The 23,019-nt window shown below is 37.4% G+C and overlaps 1 protein-coding gene across 1 annotated transcript in view; it reads left to right on the forward strand.

Moving 5' to 3' along the window:
• Positions 1-7,212: 7,212 nt before the first annotated feature.
• Positions 7,213-23,019, forward strand: part of PHLDB2 (pleckstrin homology like domain family B member 2) — a 55,151-nt gene continuing 39,344 nt past the window's right edge. The window contains exons 1-3 of the mRNA XM_083361354.1: positions 7,213-7,218; positions 8,946-9,056; positions 12,927-14,263. Coding sequence (XP_083217480.1) covers positions 9,011-9,056; positions 12,927-14,263 — 1,383 coding nt within the window. The 5' untranslated portion in view covers positions 7,213-7,218; positions 8,946-9,010. The remainder of the gene's footprint in view (positions 7,219-8,945; positions 9,057-12,926; positions 14,264-23,019) is intronic.

Below are 23,019 nucleotides of genomic sequence, written 5' to 3' on the forward strand. Positions count from 1 at the left end.
GCTGGATTCAAGTGGGAGTGGGGCTCCAGCAGACATCCTTTTCCTGTCAGTCTGAGCGTTGTCCAACTTCTGGACGGGAGGAGGAGGGAGTGAAAAAGCCAAGAGTTTTCTCTCTCCTTCCACCCCCACCCCCACCCCGCTTCTGTCTCGCCTTTCTTAAAACCCAGGTCTATTTTTCTGCTGATGTCGGAGAGATAAGAAGCTGACTCAGGGTGAAGAACTGTTTGCTGTTTTCCTAGCCTTCGCTTGGCAGAAAATCTGTCCAAAGTTTGTCAGTCTGAAAGCAGCACCCTTCACCCCGCTCCGGGTGCATTTTTCGAGAGATTTGTTTGCATGATGTCACCGGAGAGTAATTCTAGTGGGGATTTTCTTTTTTTTAAGTCACCAGCCAGGAATTCTGCCTGTACAGTAAGTGGACTCTCTATTTGCAATGCGCCCTACAGCGATCGGGTAAACAGAAAGTGCCAGTGGTGGCTGATAGGAAGCATGTGTCATAGGAGGTACTGCACCTTTAAAGTCACTTCCAGGAGGTCTTGAAGGAAAACTGTTCACCGCACCAAACGATCATTCCCATTACAGAGCCGAACACAAAGACAATGGTCTTTCTTCCCCACTTAGAAAAACTTTAGCCAAACTTCAACTACCGGGTATAAAAGCGCAGCTGTATTTTCTGGAGCGCTTTGTAGTGTGTGCATGGATGTAATTTGAAGTTAGTGTAGAACCGAGATATTCTCTCTCTCCTGATACTCCGAAGTCACTATTCGGGACCTATAAAACGTTTGCAGAGCGATCTGGTCAAAAAAGGCTTTTTCAAACGCCTCTTACATCTAGGAGAATACGAGCAGGAAATTACAGTTTCTTTCTCTCCCCCCCCCTTTTTTTTTCCAATCGCCTCTTCGGTCCTGCCTTCTAACTCTTTTTCCCCGAAGGGAACGAACCATTCTAAGGGCGGGAGGGGGCGCCTTGGCTTGCTTCTTCTGTTGGAAAAGGGAGGTGGGGGTACCCTAATGGGCGGGACTGATTGTTGCTTCGGTTAAGCTTGGAGGAGGAGAAGGAGGGGGCTGGATCCTGTCCGGCTCGGAAGGACAGACTCCGCTTTTAAGCAAGTGACGGGAAACGAGTTTTCCTTCTGGAGAGAGAAGGATGCAGAACAGCCTCGAGGACGAAGAGGTGAGTGTGGATCGACGCTGGGATCCGGGCAGCTTTTGTCTTGCGCGCGCGCGAGCGAGCGGAGGATCTGACTAAGGCAGCTTCGCCAGGAAAGGGAGTCGCTTGAGAAAGGATTTCTCTCGCTCGAGTCCGCGGAGTCCGGAAATCGAGCAAGCAGTGCCGGAGGAAACGTTTAACACTGGTCCCTTGTTTCTCCCCCTCCCCCTCCATCTGCCCTCTAGTATTACTATTTTAAAGCTCGGACTCTAACGCACTGCTTTCTCCGCTATATATATATATATATAATATATATATAACAGCTTTTATTTTCAGGAGGCAGCCTGTTTTGTCTGAAGTGGGGTGAACGTTTAGCTGGGCGGTGCTTTCCATGGATTAAAAAGAAAAAGGATCTTTCCGTCCGTTTCTTTTAAGCAATCCGGGATGCTTTTATTTTATTTTATTTATTTTTTCTTCCCTCCTTCCCGGTTCCGCTGCCGGATTGCTTAGATTAGGTTTCCAAGCTTTCGGATTAAAATGGGACAGCCAGGCTTTGAAAACCGAAGTACTGCTGACTTGGTGTAACTGTTCCCAGCCGCTGGGAATAATGTGCTAAAGCAAAAAGATTTGGCTGGGTCCCCCGGAACTGAGAAGATTAGCGCTTGCCTTGTGAGAGATTTTATGAAAACACGATCGAGCAATTTTATTTCACCCAGGTAGTGTTTGATTTTTAAAGTACTTCTTCCTCTTGGGATTCCTTACTTGCTATGTATTCCTCTGTTAGTTGGGCTTGGGGGAAAAAAAACCAAAGCATTTTTACACGTTATTGCCTCTCCCTCTGGGAATTTTTAATACAGCAACAGGTTTTCCAATAGTGACTTTAAAATAGAGCAGGCAGTATTGCTCTACAAGAAACCAGCAAATGAAGATGCATATTTACTGTTTGTAGGCAAACGTGTGCATTGGTTTGTTTGTCAGATTTAGATTTATACCGCCACCCCATCTCACTTAAAGTGACTCTGGATGGTGTACAATAAAGCCAACGATCAAAACATTCTACAAAACCACTTACAAACAATGTATGAAAGATACCAAAGAGGAGATGGAGGCACATCTTTCTATTGTCTAAGAGCTAAAAGGGTAGCAGTTTCAGACTCAGCCCATTCTAAGCCCCCACAGAAGGGCTGAAGCTAGTGAGGTTAAAAGGAAGCTTTTTGACTTTCTCCAGTGATATCCTTCTGGAAGTCCATCATAGTTTCTCAACTTTGCCAAGTGGTTCTTTGGCACAGTAGGAGAAGGATAATTTGGGGAAACAGAAAGACCGTTCCCATCTTTGTGGTGCTTTATGAATTGGAAACTTTTGGTCCATTGGCCTAATGTAGTCTTACCGTGCTGACTTCCTTATCCCATGGAACCTTAAAGAAGGCTCCCTAAGTTTCTTCTGAATCCAACATGTCATTTGTTTTAAAGCATGCCTGCCAGGATGATTCCAGTTACATTATAAATCTTTACAAAGTAATAAATCTGTTATTCTTTTGAGGTGCTGTAAGTGAAATTAAGTACGTGGGATAAAAATGGGGCTCTGCATCTGGTCTAATAGATAAATTCTAAGTTGGGAGGCAGATCTTTAAATTTTAAGACTGCCTAAAACTGCAGGGTGATTTCCCTAAATGAATTCATAAGAACTGTTGTTTTTTTTATGCTACGGGTTTTCTAATGCTATTGCATTTTATAAATGGGAACTTGTGTAGGAGAGATGCTGGAATAACTTGCATTTTCCTATGGAAGAAGTACAGAAAGAAGTGTGAGACATTTCAAACTATTGATGTTACTATTGATGTTATCCAGTTGTTTTAGTAACATCTAAAGAACTATGTGTAAAAATAATGGTAGAGCATCTGTACTTTGCAAAGTAGTGGACAGAATAGCAGTTGTATATGAAAGCTGTTATTATGTCACTGTTAGATTCCCTTAACTATTGTTCCAGTCTCCCAGTGTTTTATAGGTGACTGATTTGGTAATGCTGGTCACATGTACTGTGAGCAGAGCTTTGAATACAAACGTAATAAGTAACTGCCTTGCAGAACTATGTGAACTGCCCTGGAAAGCAAGTTACAGAGCTTTGATGTCAGCTTGATTCTTGTCCCCACTTTGACACAACTAAACAGGAGGTTCAGAGGGTGTATTTCTTGGAATAAGTTCTTGAAGGTTTCTAAATCAAAACTTTAGCAACTCTTCCTTCAAAAAGTGGGTGGGTAGAGGTAGATGGACTTAACTATTCTGAATCAAGGAAAAACTTCTCTTGAGCCTGGCCTTTAGGAGATGATAGTAAATTAACCCAAGATTGCTTGGAAAGCACATCTTGTTCTGTGGCCTGTGCCTGAGGCACTAGTAGTCTGTTTTACATACAATTGCCCTACTGATAAAGGAAATAAATGTTACAGATATTTCAGCAACATATTTAAAATGCTCTGAGTTTCACACATTTCAAGGACCAGACATTTGCAACTAGAAATCGGCCTTCTTTTCCTGCCATCAATATATTTTTCGTCTTTATAATACATTTGTGTCTTTCATTCTTATCAACCTTTCAGATGACAATGAAACTGGAAAGTTACAACAGCACTGGAAAAGTGACTTATGACTGTTTTTCACACTTACAACCATTGCAGCTTCCATTTGGTCACATGGTCAAAATTTAGATGCTTGGCAACTGGCATATAATTATGACAGTTGCAGTGTCCTGTGATCCTGTGATCACCTTTTGCAACCTTCTGACAAAGTCAATAGGAAAACTGGATTCACTTAACAATTGTATTATTAACAGCTGCAGTGATTCACTTAACAACTGTGGCAATAAATGTTGTAAAATGGGACAAAACTCACAACATGTGTCTTGCTTAGCAACAGAAATGTTGATATCAATTCAGCTCCTAAGTCGAGGAGTATCTGTAATTAATATGTGTCCATAACTTGCTTTGCTAAATTTATTTATTTATTTTATTTTATTACATTTATATACCGCCCTTTCCCGAAGGACTCAGGGCGGTTTACAGGGTGATTAAAAACAAAAATACAAAAGTTAAAAACAAATTTAAAAAATTATATTCGTCCCTGCATAAGTAAAACCCCAGTTAAAATTAAAATTAAAACTAAAATTAAAATTCTCAGCCTGGGCCAGAGAGCTCGAAGAGCCAGGTCTTCAGGTCCCGGCAGAATGAACGGAGGTTGGGGGCAGTCCTAAGCTCCACTGGCAGCTGGTTCCAAAGGGCAGGCGCACCCACTGAAAAGGCCCTATCCCTGGGTGTCGTCCGCCGGCAATCTTACCGGTGGCACCCTGAGAAGACCCTCCCTGTGGGAGCACACTGGACGAAGGGAGCTTGATGCCGGCATATATGGTTAAGAGCTAATGGACTGTAAAGAATTACTGGTGATTAGAAAATCCTGTGACTCACTGAGTTATCCTTTGAGACAAAGGTATGTAGTCCAGTCTGAAATGATCAGAATGAACATTAACGGTTAAGTCAACCAGAGGGAGCAAGAGTGATCTCCAATTTCCTAACAGCTTCCCTATTCACTTTGCTTATGGAAAGATAGAAAAATCATATTAATGTGACCAAGAAATGCTGCAATGGCCCTAACTTTGTGAATTAAACTGTCTTGAACGTCATGGAAATTTCAATTCCATAGGAGAAATGAAGGCCCCATTTTTTGTGTATTATTTAATTTAGCAGCCTGGATTCAAAACCTGGTTTAATGCACCATTTGGGATAACCTAAGGGGACAAACAGACAAACAGGTAAACATAGTTTTAGTGGAGATAGACAGGCAGTCAGGCAGGTAGTAAGTCCTACTTTGCAGTAAGTTCTACTGATCTCAAAGGGACTTTTGCTGTATTTCTATAATGTTATTCAAACCTGCATAAGATAGGAAGAAAGTTAAGCCATTACAGCCCTCTAGAACTGTCTATACTGTACAGGTAATCCTTCTACTTACAACAGTCCTTTTAGTCACCATTCAAAGTTATAACACCACTGAAAAAAGGGACTCACGACTGGTTTTCACAGTTATGACCTTTCTAACATCCCTGTGATCATGTGATCAAAACTCAGATGCTTGGCAACTGCTTCATACTTATGACCATTGCAGTGTCCCGGGGTCATGTAATCACCTTTTGTAACCTTCTGACAAGCAACTTCAATGGGGGAAGCCAGATTCACTTAATTAACTGTATTACTACTTTGTCAACCGCAGTGATTCACTTAACAACTATGCAAGAAAAGTCATAAAATGCGGCAAAGTTCACGTAACAAATGTCTCCCTTAACAACAGAAAAATTGGGCTCAATTGCGATCATAAATCAAGGACTACCTACAGTACATAAACTGGTCGGAATATTTTGACTAATATTAATATTGAATTAAACATAACTTGCTGTGTCATCTCAATCCCACTAAACTGATTCAATTCAATTCTGCATAATGGAAGCACTAGCAAACCAACCGGCAATAGTCGATGAAACTGCCTAACGATAGTTAAAATTAATCGCAATTTAGAATTCAGATGAAACACTTAGCAATCTTGCTGTTTTCTGGAAAGGAAAGGAAACGTTAGGTTTAGACCAGGGGTCGGCAACCTCGGCTCTTTTATGACTCGTGGACTTCAACTCCCAGAATTCCTGAGCCAGCATAGCTGGCTCAGGAATTCTGGGAGTTGAAGTCCACGAGTCATAAAAGAGCCGAGGTTGCCGACCCCTGGTTTAGACCTATATGAGAAATTATATAGATTTGGGTTGTTTTCTTTTTCTTTTCTTTTTCTTCATTGCAGCGTACAAAAGAGAAAACTCTTGCAACCCACATGGTTCCCCTCTCATATTTGCTGCATTCCATCCTCTGAAAATGTGCAGTTACTAACTAAACAGATAGCAACTTTTTCTCAGTCTTAAAAGGAGAAAAAGGAGCCTTGGTGGAGCAGTGGGCTAATGCCTCCTTAAGTAACACCAGCTGCCTGCAATTAGTGCAGGTTCGCATCCCACCAGGCTCAAGGTTGACTCAGCCTTCCATCCTTCCGAGGTAGGTAAAATGAGGACCCAGATTGTTGGGGGCAATTAAGCTGACTTTGTAATAATGCCGCTTGGTGTGTGTGTGAAAGCCCTAATAAGCAGGCATATACATAGAATGAAGGCTACTGCTAAGCTTGTAAGCCGCCCTGAGTCTTCGGAGAAGGGCGGGATATAAATGGAATTAAAATAAAAAAATTAAATAAATAAAAAGTCTGAAAAGAGTATTGGCTGTGACTAGAGGGTTGTTATAAGACTCATTGCCAAATGGGAGAGTAGTTTGCAAGTGGGGCTGGGGTGGTCACTGTACGGGGGGAAAAATGGTTCACCTTCCACTTCAAAGTGTTCCGCCTGTTCCTTGAATCATCACTTCAGGCTTTGAAATAATTTTAGCTATTGTGAATGAAAAGAATGTTTCTGTGCATGAAAGTGAATATGGTATGAGTTGGAGAAGATTTGCAGGGGCTATTTGCATACTTGAGTCCCTTTATTGGTGGCATCTCACCTCTGTAGCATGGTTCCTCTTTCTAGCTGAAACAATTTTATCATTTATAAATATGTGTACAATCCCTATTGAGTGTATGTCACTTTTTTCGCTTGTGCTTGATTGTATTATTTACATATTGGTAGAAGTTATTTTTCCCCCTTTAAGGCAATAAAACAGTATGCTTGGTTTAAAAGATCTTATTCCTTTGAATTTTATTTTCTTTAGAAAGTTCAAATGCAAATGATTATCTTAGAATTTTTCGGAGAAACTTGACTGATAGAATTGTTTTGATAAATATCAAGCAATGGGAGTAAACTGTCTTGTTTTCTACTATTCTGCTAATAGGATCAGAAATAGGTTTAGACTAACTGCTGTATGAACTCATGAACCTATTGAAAGGCGGAACATGAATAGACCTTTTAGCATTTGTTATACTTTCAATTATTTTTCTCTGTTTTAGATCACTCATCTATGACATATATTTTCAATGCAGCAGACAAAAAGGGGAGTCATTTAATAATCTTTGGTGAGAGCACACTTCAACACTGCATAATAACATGAAAAAGATGGAAGTGTAGACATGTGCAGGTCTTCTCTCAAAGAGGCCACACAGAATTCATTTGGCTTTGGTCCTAATTAAATGAATATAAGGTTATAACCACATGTTAATAATGTGTTCCTGTGATCTTCACTGTGGTCCTTTCAAATGATTCAGTAGGCATTTTTTTCCCAGTCACTGAACATGTTGTTGCAGATGCAACAGGTTTGCTTGTGTGTGTATATATGTATGTATGCATGCATGTATGCATGCATGCATGCATACCATACATCTGATACTGCAACTTTGGTCTGCTTCCAATAATATAAAAATTTAAAAAGTGTTAAAAACAATTAAAATTAGAAAAATTGAATACAGAAGTTAAAAGTTAAAAACCACAATGGTGGGCATTCTGGTGGTGAGAATCTTCTTTAGTTCATCAGCCAACCCCAATGTAACAGGTTCCTATTTGGGGCCACAGGCCAAACAGCACAGCCACAGCTCTTCCAGAAGGCCAGGAACGTGAAGGTGAACTTCACCTCTAATGGCAGAATATTCCAGAGGGTGGGAGCCACAGCAGAAAAGGCCCTTCTGGATCCTGCCAGTCAAAATTCTTTGGTTGACAGGATCTGAAGTAGGCCTTTTCCACTGGAAAGAGTAAGAAGTGTTAATCCCTAGACTCACGCTACAGAGAGCTTTAAAAGTAATGAACGTCTTGAATTAAACCCAGAAGCAAACTGACAACCAACGCAACTTGCATAGTGGTGGTGTCACATGTGCCACCCAAGGGCCTACAAAACAGTGCACACTGTGCCACTACATTCTGTACCAATTGAAGCTTTCGAACACTCTTCAAGGATAGCCCCGTGTAGAGTATGTTGTAGTAATCCAATTGGGAGATGACCGGGGCATGACTGTATGCAGGGCCTCATGATCCAGGAAAGGGCACAGCTGGCTTACAACATGAAGTTGCACAAAGGCTCTCCTAGACATGACTACCACCTACTCTTTGAGCAGGGATTACGAATATAGAAGCCCCAGATTTTGCACTGGGTGTTTCGGGGATAGTGCAATCCCATCCAGAACTAAGAATGATAAATCTCAGGTCTTGCAGCCCCTTGAACCCTTCAGCTGAATCCTGTCCCCCCCCCATTGGTTTGTGCTTAAATTGTAAGCCGCCCTGAGTCTTCGGAGAAGGGCGGGATATAAATGGGATTAAAAATAAATAAATAAATTCCATTATAACTAGAGTCCATCAAATTTGAAGGCTTCTGTAATCCCCTGTTGTTTAATTGAAGGAAGAGTTGTTCTGTTAATAAACAGAACCAAGAGAAAATGCAAAGAAATAGCCAGGCAGATTTGACATTTATTAAATTGAGATGATTGCATATACACAAATAGATAGCATATTAAATTGCCTTTTAGATTTCACTACTATGCTGTAAGAACACTGAAAGTATATTTACTCTGTCATGCATCTCTCCTGTCTTCCTCATGTTCTCTGCTTACATTGTTGGCTATTTCCAGTCTCATTTACTGTTTGTTTCATTTGTTTGCTTTGGGTCCCCCCCCCCCTTTTTAACTACTTTTGGATTGTAAACATATTGTACATGAACTGTAGAACTTTTTAGTTTAGAAAGCAAATTGTAATGTTTTAATCTATACTTAGTTTTTAAAGATTTATTATCAGCTTACTGTTCTTGGGTTGTTTACAGGTGCCAGAATTTATCTGTTTTCATCTAATTTGGCTGTAATAATCCCTCTTTTGGCGAACAGCAACATGATGTCAAATAGAAATAATCTTGTTTACCACAGTCTTGGAACAGGTATGTAATTCATTACTTATGGTAATGCTTCTTTAGCATTTAATGACCTAGAACTATTGACTAATTATGATACAGTCCAAGTTAGACTAGGCTGTTCATGATCATTAATGATCAAAATAACTTATTCACGGGTAAAATGTTCGGGATTGTTATAGCTACAGGAGTCATTGTTTGTATGTATTCTACACAAGATAAACTTTGGTTTCCTATCCTCCTAAGTAATGTTGCATCTCTAGTTTTATGCCTGTTTAAGAAACTAAGAGGATAGCAAATATATTGTTTCAGTATAACTTTAATTAGCAAATACTTGTTTACTAACATATGAAATAGCTACTGTGCAGTGAAAGTTAATCAATTTCAACTCCAGTTGACCTACAGCTTGGAAGGATCTTCTTTCCAAAACAAGCTGTTTGTATTAACCTGGAAGTGCTAATTAAGCCATAACAGAAAACATATTTAGCAAGAACATCATAAATAAGACAACATAATTTTTAAAAATAACGTGGCTGAGTAAAATTAGCAGTATTCATATTTTGCTTCTATGCTTGCTATGTTACTGAGCCAGTTGTTAGCTTCCATTTTTCTCTTGTATTTTGGTTATGATGATGTACTATGGATTTTTTTTTTACTTACTAAGGATAGCTATATATTTTTATTGGACTGCTGTAAATTACTGTGAGTCTTTATTGATTCATCGTTATACAAATGGTACAAATAAATATTTTTCCCTATTCCTTTATTTCCATTGAAGTCAGTAGACTAAAGCATTGCATACAAATACAAAATACTGAAAATAACTTTTGGAATTACATTTGAAACACATGCAAATGTTTCAATCTCTGGAATTTCCCAGATGATTTAGAGAGCTGCTGCTAATCAAAATAGACAATAGTGAGCAGGATTATTGCTTCCTCCTCTAAATCTCTTTAAGATTCCATATATTTAATCAGAACCAGATTTGCAGATGCTCAAAATCTGCTTTCAACAGCTTAATTTAAGTTTGGAATGAATAAAGGAACAATAATGAGCAATTTAGAGTGTTGTATGTGTTAGCACTTTAATAAAATTATTCTTGTATGTGCTGGGTGGAGTAATGCAAAGTTCTTGCTAATGCACAAGATTTTCCATGCTTTGTTCCTTCCCTGTTGCATATATTCTTTTTTTTTTAAATACCACTAATAATTTGAAATGCAATTCAGGGAAATAATGCTGTGGTTTTTGTTAAAGACCTGCAAAGTGGGGAGATTTTCTCCAATATTGTAGGTCTTCTGCAAAAGATAAAAATGATCAAAAGTAAAGACAGGATTTAAAGGCTAACATATTTCAACCTGAAATTACAACCTGACTCTTCTAGCTTAATTAAATTATTTCTGTAGTGAAAAGTTGATTGCAGGAGTAAAAACAGAGTTTTGATATTGTGAATTGACCATGCAATAAACCTTAAGACTACAGTCCTCAGTTCACTTACATAAGAATTAACTAGTTGAACCTAATGGGAAATAGTTCTAAAAACTAATGTATAAGATTGCAAAATTAACATCTTTACACCTTTATTTTTATGGATGCTGTCATAAGTTTCATCCAGATCCTAAGAAGTTCTCAGTTGAGTTTTACTGATTTTAATTGGTGGTGGGGATTAAAGGAAATGTGCCTAGGGGATCTTATATAACTCTGTTGTCTGGAGTGTTGGTCATCAGAGAACTATTAAATTTTATTATTCTTAAATCAGCTTCTGACATCCTCAATAAAGAATTTATGCTGGACCATGTGTTAGAAATAATGTTTATCAATCTGGTAACTATGATGAGAATGATCCAGTTGAATAATGCCCCTTTGTAACAATAAAACCCCTTTTCATGTAATGTATTGTTTCTACTTGCTAGCTAAGTTCCCCAATGAATCCAGAGATATTTGGAACAGAGAGAGATTGGAAAGCAATACAGGTAGTCCTCGTTTAGTGAATGTTCAAAGTTACAGCGGCACGGAAAAAAGTGACTTATGGCCATTTTTCACAATTACGACCATTGCAGCATCCCCATGATCATGTGATCAAAATTCAGATGCTTGGCAACTGGTTCATATTTATGATGGTTACTGTATCCCAAGGTCATGTGATCCCCTTTTGCATCCTTCTGACAAGCAAAGTCAATGGGGAAGCCAGATTCACTTAACATCTGGGTTATTAACTTATCAACTGCAGTGATTCTCTTAAACAACTATTGCAAGAAAGGTTGCAAAATCGGGCAAACTCACTTAACAAATCTCTCACTTAACAATAGAAATGTTGGGCTCAACTGTGGTCATAAGTTGACTACCTGTACTCAGTCTATTGAGGAATTCTCTCCTTCTAGTTGCATAAATGACATTGCACACTGAGACCTCTGCCCCCTTCCCTTCAATTTATAATCCTTTATAAATTGGAGTGTAAAATTATTTGTCAGTATTAACATCTACAGTGTTGAACTTCTATTTTTCAGGTTTTGTATAACAAGAATGTGGGTTGTTGTTGAAAAGACTCAAATATATATAAAATAGAACACGGTTTTCCCGTAAAAGGGAAGTGTTTGTGACAATAACAATAATAACAACAACAGCGTTGGAAGGGACCTTGGAGGTCTTCTAGTCCAACCCCCTGTTCAGGCAGGAAACCCTATACCTGTGGTGGCGAACCTATGGTACGCATGCCATAGGTGGCACGCAGAGCCCTTTCTGTGGGCACGCGCGCCATCACCCCAGTCCTAGGCCTTCAGCTGGGTTGTATAAAATCTTTTCGCTTTAGGCCTACACCGTCGTGTGCAAAAAAAAAAGATTTAATCAATCAATTTCAACTTCTCACGGGGAAAAAAAGATCTCGCAAAGTTGGAATTTATCGAATTTTTAGTCCCACCCAATCTGCCGTTACCACCGCAGCCATGCCCACCCAATGGGCCACGCCCACCAAATGGGCCACACCCAACCAATGGGCCATGCCCACTTAGCACCTGACAATACATAAGTGGGTTTGGGGTTGCAGTTTGGGCACTTGGTCTCTAAAAGGTTCACCATCACTGCTCTATACCATTTCAGACAAATGGTTGTCTAGTCTCTTCTTTAAAAATTCCAGTGTTGGAGCATTCACAACTTCTGGATACAGGTTGTTCCACTGATTAATTGTTCTAACTGTCAGGAAATTTCTCCTTAGTTCTAGGTTGCTTCTCTCTTTGGTTGGTTTCCATCCGTTGCTTCTTGTCCTGTCTTCAGATGCTTTGGAGAATAGCTTGACTCCCTCTTCTTTGTGGCAACCCCTGACTGTGGCAACTGTATGACTCTGAATATTATAATGTCACTAATTTAATGTCCACCCGTTGCTTGTTGCGAGGAAAAATGAGGGAGACTGTTATAAAACAAATTTAAGTGGCAAGGATTCACTTAATTTAATGCATAAATAAAATTACTGAAACTAAGACAGCTATATCAGGCTGTTTCTGCCTTTTATTCGGTATAATCTATTACCTATTTGTAAGTAAGAATCTTGACCCTTCCCCCCTCCACTCATTTTTTTTCTTTCTTTGCAGGCAGCTAAGATAAATAGCTTATGCAGGAAATTTGTTTCTGGTACCACTAACATCACTGATTTGGTGGCGTCTCATCTTGCACAGGTCTATCTTGATTCTTTTTGTATAATAGGACTGTTTAAAACTAATACTTTTTTCATCAAGTGATTTGAAAATAGTTTCTAAAATTACTCATCTTTATGTTCACATCTACAAATTTGTTGTTGAATTCAAGTTGCATGGAGTATGAATTTAAAAGTACTGCAAGATAGGAAAAAAGAATAATTCACTTGTTAAAACTCTTTCCTGTTCTTCTCTTTCTTTTGTCTTTTTACAGATTCCAACAAGATGTTGGAAGAATATGGCCATATGCAAAACCAGGTGGAATTACAAAATGCCAGTTTGGGAAAAGAGGTAGTTACGAATTCTCTTGAAACTGATCTTCAGCATATAATGGACAAACTCAGCCAAAAAAAATACTCATCCAGTCTAAAATTAAAAACAAACGAAGACTATTCTGGTTCTTATTTAACTCTCTCCCAGCCTCTGGCACCTAAACTGAGCCCTGCATCCAGTGTTAAAAGTATGTCATCTGTTTCTAAAATTCAGGGAATCAAACCTTTGGCTTGTGAGAACTCTTATCTTTCAGACAAAAATGCTTCTCTAAAGCATATGGGCCCTATTTCAGGCACATTCTCATCGTTAAGTGGGTGCAGCCTTGGAAAGAAAGACTTTGATATTTATGCTACCAGGGAAAATGAAAAACAGTTTGGACCTCTGAGTAGATTTCCCTATTCAAAGTTCAGTCAGAAGAATAAATCTCATGATAGTGTCTATTTCCCAGGAGCACTGGACGGGTGGAAAAACTCTGGATCTCTTCTTACAATGTGGAATGGGAATTCAGGAAATGATATCATTATTTCACCATTCGGCAGCTCTGGAGCTGCCAGTATGCCCTCTAGTCCAAAACAAAGCAGGAAAATAAATATACATGACATTATGTCGGTTCAGGCTAGGTCAGCTAAACAAAAGGATTCAGCAATGGAAGCTCTGGGGCCCAGAACCAGAAAACATCCGGGTGGTTCATTGAGCCACATGGGAGTTTATAGTCGATCATTGCCCAGGCTTCATAAATCAGCAGAAAGCCAACTCACACCACTGAGTTTACCACCAAGAAACTCTTTTGGGAATTCCAAAAGAAAGAAGACTATTGAAAAAGATTTTCTACCTCAGAATATACTGGATGCCGACAATTACCTTCATTTTTCTTCTTGCACTTCAGGAATATTGCCATACTCAAACTTTACACCTGAAGTGAATTCCTATGTAAATTCAACTCTCAGTGTTTCTGCAAGCCCCCGGATAGCTAGGAAAATGCTTCTGGCATCCACTTCCTCATGTGCATCTGATGACTTTGATAAAGTTGGATTGTCAGGAACAAGCCCTAGTAATTCATTTATTCCCTTTGATGCTGAGAGAGGGTTTCCTGCAAGAAGAAGAATTTCCAATGGCTCCATGGAGTTTGATGAAACAGATTTGGAAAGCCATAGGCAGACTCCTTCCATTCGAGAGAGAAAGAGCAGCATTAGTTCTGTTTCTGGAAGAGAAGACCTAATGGACTACCACAGGAGACAAAGAGAAGAAAGGCTGAAAGAACAGGAAATGGAGAGACTGGTAATATATTTTTTCCCAGTTAATTTCTAACAATGTTTGCTATTACCATATCAAATATTACCCTTAAAGTTACTTATTATATATGCAGCTGTTTTAGTTTACAATTCAGGTGTTTGGTTTTTCATGTGCACCAGTGTTGGCCAAGGCACGAAAATTGGTCAAATCACATCCTGTTTTAAAAATCTAAGCAGTGCAAGTTCCTATATGGGGTAGGAACTTGAAAGAACTTGATGGTGCTTCGACTTGTGTGTTCTGAAAAAATGATCAGGCACTTACGAACCACAAATTATATCCTGCAGGGACCCAGTATTTCAGGAAAAAAAATGTTGATGACACTGTTGTTTTGCAGTGGTAGGATATGTAAAACATGTTTCCCACCTGAGTTCTATAAATTATAGTCATAGGCATTACTTCAACAGAGAATATTTCTGTTTTGGATCAATCAAAATTGGTATATATTAAACCTAGGCAGCTCTAAACAGTTTGTAATTAATTGCATGTGCTTAGTTTCTGTGCCATTATTATTGTCATCAGCTTGCTTTTAAATTATCTAAAATTAATATACTTAATATTCTTAAATATAAGAATTTTTATTTTTTTATGTTTAAGGTGACGTGATACTCATTATTTTTTTTAAAAAACTCTATTAATTAAAGCACATTGAATAGTTCCGATATCTTAGAGAAAAACCTTAAGTCATCTGTGATTGTTTTTCAACTTTGTGAAACATTTTATGGTAGGAAAACATAATTGTCAAGAATATGTCAGAAATGAATATATATCTTAGAAATGAAATTTTGATGAATGGAAATTCATGATATATTTCATTTTATGGGTGTAATGTGCAAATACTTGCCCAAATACATTTGTCTTCACTTATTCCCACTTAATTGAGTGACCCTTGCAGAAGAATTGTTCCCATTGTCTTTTGTTTGTGGCAAAAAATGGCAGTCAGTTAAACAAAAGTTGAGTACATGTGCCAAATATAGTAGCAGTTTATTTGTTCTGAGGAAATTGTCCTTTCAACCTCATCTAATTAAACAGATAAAGTGCACACTGCACTGAAGAATAACTAATTAGTGTCAGAAGAAAGGAAAGAGCAAATTGGAGAAAGAAAACCACACTGTTAATCATAGGCACAATCTAGTTCAGTCTTCTGCTGCAGTTAGCTTGGAACTTCTAGGTCTGATAAAGCTGATAAAATAAGTCTCTGTCTACAGAATGTCTGCATTTAATATTTAAAAAGTGAATTGAGATAGTCCAGAATAAAGGCACTGGTACAGTATGGGGAAAAAAAACCTGAATTCCTAGGTTCCAGTCCCCCCCTCCCCGCTTAATGTATGTACAGTTTACAGTTTTCCTTTTAAAAAATAACTTTGTTTTTTGTATGTGCTTGAATTAGAAAAACCTCTATGATGAAACTACTACGGACACCTTAGGGATGGTCAGAAAACCATAGATGGGTATAAAACTGATATAGAATTGTCTCATAGCTAGACACTAATTCTGGGTCGCCAAAGATCACTCTGTATTGGTTTTGATAGAAAGAGGGAGAATATTCTGTACAGTATTTACTGCCTCCATCTAGTAATTGTCTGGATTTTTGTATCCAAGAACTTTTCCTAGCTAACTATTGAAAAAAATTAGTCATTAAAGAGTACTGAAAATGGTTTTAATTTTGCAATTCTCATTTAAGTCAGTAGAGGCTGATCTATGTAGCCTGGGAAGCAGTATAAACCCAAGATATTTTGTTTCCTAAGATGGTAGAATCAATGGTTTACCTTTTTTAGTCAATTTACATATTACCCAAAACTGATAATGTTACTTTATATCCCCTCAAAGAAGGTGCGTAGAAGTGACAGAAGGACTTATTTCACACTATATAATAACATTTTTTTAAAAAAAAAATAACAGTAAATTAAGAATCTGCTGTTCTTTCATTACATTTTTATTATATGCTTGATGGGTTTGCCTAAAACTGTGACAGATAGTCTTTTTAGGATAAAGATCATATGTTTTGGTCATATAATACGCTGGGGATTGAGTGATACAATGTAGAAGAGTCTTTAAATTAAAAATAGTTTTAAAAATTGAATTTCTTCCAAAAATGTGTCTTAACATCTTATGAAATTGCATAAAATTTTGATATTTTTGCATGATTTCTTAAGCAAGATTGTTGAAATATCTGGCAATTGTATGAGATTCGGTTTTATTATAAAATATTTTTATTTTAATTTACAGTTCGGGTTCCAGGGCTTGATGTCCATTGATGAAAATGGAAAAATGCATGTCTTTTGAATGGCATATAACCATTTCCTGTTGTGCAACAATTAATGTGATACTCACTAACCTAGCTCACAGGATTGTTGTTATGGGAAAAATAGGTGAAGTTGCGTTGGATATATTTGTTCCCTTGAGTTATTTATAAAAAATAATAAAGGTGGGATACAAATAAATGCTTGAAAACTCGGAAAAGCAGGGGAATATGCTTCAGAAGCAAAATATAGCTTCTGGGACAGATGTCCTAAAATCCTAAAAGTAATCAGAAATATTCCTACATTGTGAAAGCTCTTGATATTGGTGTAACAATTAATGAAAAAAATATATAATGAATTATTTTGAGGATTTTTTCAATTATACCTTTATAAAGGCTGAACGAAATCATTTTCTGTTTAGAGACAGGATAAAGGGTTTTTTTCCCCAAACTTATTTGACAGCTGTTTCCTTTGCACAGTTTTGTTTTTCTGAACAGGATGTAAGTCCACTTGCTTTGAAACATATTAAAATTTAAAGTGAGTGCATGTTTATGTATAAAGGAATTTCCTTTCACTTAATTGGTTTTCTGTTTTTAGCATCCTGGTAAGGGTAATTGTTGTGAAAGATCCTAGATTGGAATATACATTCAAACATTGTGGAGGTGTTCACAAGTAGGATAATGCATCCATTTGATAAATGTTTTGAAGGTCAACTCACTTGAATTTCTAGTTCAGTTGTCCTTTTGAGAAGCTTCTTGAGGTTAAAACTTTTGGTTGCACTGCTACAACCACTTTTTGATTCAGCTGCACTTGGAGGGGGGGAAATCAGAACAAAGAGAAACCCAAATTCCATTGAAATGAAGTGAATTTGACATTTTATTCCTTTGAAAAAGAATATAGGTTCTATATTCAGAATTCTGATTTTAAAATTCTAAAATTCTAACAATGGCAAACATCCAGATAGGCAAGCAGTTGAATGGAAAGAATTTATTGTTAGAGAAAAAAATGAGCACCCTCAAAAAAACTGAGAGATAAGAAAGATACTAAGCTTTGTCTGTGAATATACCTCATTAAACTCATTGTGATCTGAAGATGCATTTGAAGCAAATAGACAGGCAGAGACTGGGGCTATCATATGCTCTAAAAATCCAGACCGCGGGAAAGAATAAGAATTTTTAAGAGTTTTCTGCATCTGACATTTAATGTTTCCCCAGATTTTTACCATTTACATCTGGTAATCCTAGAACTGTCTCAACTTACAATACCCTAGAGGCAGGCAATATAAAATATATATTTTAAATGTTTGAAATATGTGAAAATTCTGAATCAAATTTTGTCAGGCTGAGAATGAAAAAGGAAGAGAGAATACTGACATGAAAGCAAACACTTGAGTTATTTTTCTTGTTCTGTTTATTCTGAACTAAACTACAAAGGCCATTTCTAGCAAGGCAGGTAAATACCTAGTTATATGTCAAAGGTGAGTCAGTATCTATACTTAGAAACTGTGAACAAACAATATATTTTTCTGTAAAACAATAACATTTTTTCAATTTGTTACCAGATAACCACTTATTAGTAAATGCATTTCAAATATGGTTTTCACATTTGCTGCTGAAGGGTTGAAATTAAACAAGTGCTTCTGCAAAAAAAGCAGTTACTTTTGGTTACTGGAGAAAGAGAAGGGACTATAATAACAAGAGAGTTTGATAACTTTGCCTCTAGTGCCTAAACTGAGAATTTCAGTTTTTTAAAGAAATTCACACGTTTACCTCTAGATGGCAGTCTTAAATTAAAAATAATTGATTTATATAGTCACATAATTTGGTTTCAGTTGTTTCATATCTCAGCAATGAATAAACTGCAGATGGGTCAATATGCTTACATTCTAATCCAGCAATCCTTTTAATATTCTCTGGACATGTGTATGTATATATATGTGGGGGGGGGTATGTATCTATACATATTAATTCCATATTCTTTAGGATGCTTCTTTTAAAATGAAAAAAAACCCAATTTCTTTTCCTTAGTAAAGTTATGCATTTATTACATAGAAATATGATGCTCTTTTGTATATTTCTCAGAATAGCACTTAGTAATAGCACTTATGCTTATATACCACTTCACAGGACTTTACAGCCCTCTCTAAGCGGTTTCACAGAGTGAATGAATGAACCTTTATTGTCAAAATACAACCATGTATACATTGAGATTGGCTGAGCCTCCCTTCGTGCCCCCACCCCCCAGTTTACAGTGACACAAACCCTCCACCTTATTACACCATGTAAACTAATTGCACAACACACCGACCTCGCAAGTCAATTATGCATAAAGTTTATAAAAATTATTTCCCATTCAAAAGCCTTAACAGCCCATGGATAAAAGCTGTTTTTCAGCCTGTTGGTGCGGCTGGCTATACTCCTATATCTCCTACCCGATGGTAGGAGAGTAAAGAGATACCGTCCAGGGCATTAGTCATCCCTGAGAATTTTCCTCACTGTTCCAAGGCAGCGAGCCCTGGCGATGTCATCAAGTGGTGTCAGGGGCAGCCCACAATGTCTTGTGCTGTGCTCACCACCCTCTGTAATGCATATTGCCCCCAATAATCTGTGTCCTCATTTACTGATCTTGGAAGGATGAAAGGCTGAGTCAACTTTGACCAGGTGAGAGTCGAACTGCCAAACTGCTGGCAGCCGGCAATCAGCAGAAGTAGCCTGCAGTACTGCATTCTAACCACTGTGCCACCATGGCTCATGAATGGTGACTATTAAACAATTTTTAACGAAATGTTATTGCACACTGGCTTTAACTGTATATGTATACAGAGCTTATGGATGTATGATTATTACCTAGTTTTTTTAACTGCCTAGAACCATGGTGGCAAACATGGCACGCAGAGCCCTCTCTATGGGCACTCGCGCCATCGCCCCAGTCCTAGGCCTTCAGCTGGGTTTTATAAAATCTTTTCGCTGTAGGCCTCTGCTGCCGTTTACAAAAAAAAGGTTCAATCAATCAATCACTGGCCTAGAACCTTAAAAGCAAAGAAACCAATGATATTTGTTCGTATATAATCAGGTTGAAGTCAGTTATCTGGATAGGTTTAGGTAGGACATTAGCTACCATGTGATAGCAGCCATGTAATTTTATTGTGAATTACATTATTGTGAATTACATTGATGTAATAATCCACACTGCACCTGCACTACTGTGTTCACTTCTGGACAACACACTTTAGGAATAATGATTTTATCAGACTGGATCATGTCAGAGGACAGCAGCCAGGATGGTAAGTGGCATGCAATAATAATAATAAAATAATGACTGCAGGTTTGTAGTTTACTTTGGCTGGCAAATAAGACACCGAAGAGATGATAGCTCTTTTCATTATAAGAAACTGCAGAATTATTAAGATCTGTTCCGTAAGACAAAAAAAAAGAGAAAAATAATTTATTAATAACGAGAATAATACATAAAATAGGCTTTCTTTGAACATTGGGAAAAATTATCAGTAAAAGTTATTTAACAATGAAAAATTATCTTGGGAGATGGTGAACCCTTTTTCATGGAGCTGTTTAAATAGAGAGGATGATAATTTAGCAGAAGGTTGTAGGAGTAGATTTCATTGAAAGATGATCGAACTAGATTAGGGGTGTCAAACTGCTGGCCCTCAGGACGGATGCATCATGCAGAAGCCGCGCCCACCCTATTGCTGGCAATGGCAAAACCGTCCCGATACGTTGTGCAATGTCACATGACGTCCCGAGTTTGACATGTTTGAACTAGATGATCCAAGGCCCCTTCCAATATTTTATGATTCTATTAATAAAAAAGAAAAAGGCCTTAAAATTCTTTTGGAGTACATCTCTCATATTTGACTCTATAATTTGAAAGTTATTTTCCTACCACTTCCATTGAAAACCAGAGATTTGGTGACCAATCACTCAGATCAGCTATCTATAATTTAAAATACAATATTCTACATAAAGATGAATTTTGGCTATGTATTTACATACTGTATACGTATTTGAATTGGCTTGAAAAACACAGTTCACTGTAAATTTGTAGAATGAAACTACAGTGAAATAAGGAATAGTTGGAGACCTGTGATGAAAATAGATACCACAAAATAGCAGCCAAAAGAATTTCCTGCACATAAGTTCTCTGATATCATGTTGTGCGCTTTGAAATAGAAATGATGTAACGTAACATGTTTCCCAATTACCACTGTTGTAGTGATTAAAACCAAGGGAAGTATATTTCTTGCTTAAAAGGAGAAGCATTTTTACAAATACTGGGTAAGCAGCAAGAATTTGTCATTTCTTACTATTTTCAGCTTGTGTGTGTGTATGTGTGTGTGTGTGTGTGTGTGTACAAGTGCAAGAGAGGGAAACTTCATTTTTACCAATTTGTGTTTTTAACTGGTGGGGTAGATATTTTTTTTAGCAAAGAATAGAAATCTGTATAGTGCCAAGATAGCATTCAATCCAAAAGTAATAGTTTGGTACATATCGTTGTCAAAGTACACCTCGGCTGCATTCATTTGGAACTGGGCAGAGGAAAATACATGTGTGTGGGCTACTATCTGATACATCCTGCATTCTGAAGGTTGAGTGAGGAAAAAAGATACCAAAACGAACATATCCTGTCAGTATATGTGGGGGTGGGCTCAGTGAACAAGCATTGTTTATTTCAGTTCTTAATAACTGCTGTGAAGGTAGCATTAAAGTCAACAAATAATGGCTGAATGTTGGTGTTCCTGGCCAGCAGTCAGACGAAGCTTTCAGAAATGGGTTGGGTACTCAAAGGATTCAGCTTTAAGAGGAAGAGAAAAAACACTGTTTAAGCCAAAGAAGAGAGAGCTGAAGGCTTATGGTGAAAATGCTTGGAGGGAAGAAAGGAGTTTTAAGGTGCAAGGATTTCATTGTCATTTTGTCTTTCTAATTTAGTGTTTTGTTTGAAAAGAGGGAGGAAGGGAATATAAATTAAGGGATAATTTAAAAATTTAATTTTAATACCACATTTGAGCTTTTCTGTATACATAGGTTAGGCAGATTTGAAAATCAACTGCAAGTTGAATAGTTAAAAAAGATTTTTTTTTCTTTTAATAAAGAAGTTTCTGCATTAATTTCATGGATATGCAAACATTTGATTATTCAATTTGACACCTCACCCAATTCCTGCTAAAATAAAGGGTTAAGCAGTACTTATTATGTGCATTTATTTAGGATTATATCTTTTTAACTTAACAAGCTTTTCTAAGTAATTAGGCAAAGACTTTGATTACATCTAATGCCTTTACCTTTGCTTTCTCTTATCTTTGCTTTTAAGGAAAAGAGGAATTTGAATTCATTGTTTCGGGTTATCTTGGGAAATGAGCACCTCTTTTGAAATACAGGTAGTGCTCAACTTACGACCACTATTGAACCCCAAATTTATGCAACTGTCATAAATATGAACCAATTGTTAAGCATTTGAATTTTGATCACATGACCATGGGGATGCTGCAGTGGTCATAAGTGTGAAAAATGGTCATAAGTCACTTTTTCCAGTGCCGTTGTAACTTTGAATGGTCACTAAATGAACTGGTGCAAGTCGAGGATTACCTGAACTATGAAGAATATGTATCTTGAGATGAAGCTTCTCAGTATATGTTCGTTGTTACTGCTTTTTAATCCAGAGTAGATTTCTATGGTACCTTAGTTCGCAGATTGAAAAATACATTCTCTTAAAATTGTAACATATTACACTTAAAGATAGAAAGCTCTTGAGCTAGCAATAGATTTTGTAAGATTGTCATGTTGTAAAATGACTGGACTTTCTCAATACATGTGATTCAGCAACCCAGTTAGATGTTACTAAAGTGAAATTATTCATACAATTTTCTGTTCATGCTTCCTTATACTAATATAATTTTTACCATCATGTCACTTGCTTTCAGACCAATTATGGAAACATAAGAAGAAATTCCAAGGGGGCAGAGTATAAGGATATTGATTTTTTTTAAAAAAATAAAATTATCTATACTTTTTCTTTAAAAAATGTCTTACATGCAGAAGACTTATGAAAGACATAATCTTTGATGGGTTCTTTATTAGTAGGTAGCCACCTTTAGATATGTAGAACAAAATTTGTTGCAGACCCGAAATACAAAATTGTAACTGTCTAAGAGAGTGTTATCTAATGAGAAATTCCCATATTAAAGCAATAAAGCTAAAGCTATAAATATTTGTTTATTTTAAACAAATGTATAGGCCACCCAATTCACAGTGTTGACTCTGGGTGATTTACAACATTAAAATATAGCAGGTAAAAAACCATAAACTTTACACACTCACCCCAGCCACTTATTGACTCCATATCAATGAAGAGTCCTCAGATCTGCTGACAAAACCATGTATTCAAGGTCTTTTAGAAAAATAACAAGGTTTTACTTTGTTAAGTAATTCAGTCTCTGGGAGAATGATAGTCCAAAGAGAGGGAGGCACCGTAGAGAAGGCCGTTTCC

The sequence above is a fragment of the Vipera ursinii genome, assembly GCF_947247035.1.
Source record: "Vipera ursinii genome assembly, chromosome: 4".
Classification (NCBI taxonomy): Eukaryota; Metazoa; Chordata; class Lepidosauria; order Squamata; family Viperidae; genus Vipera; species Vipera ursinii.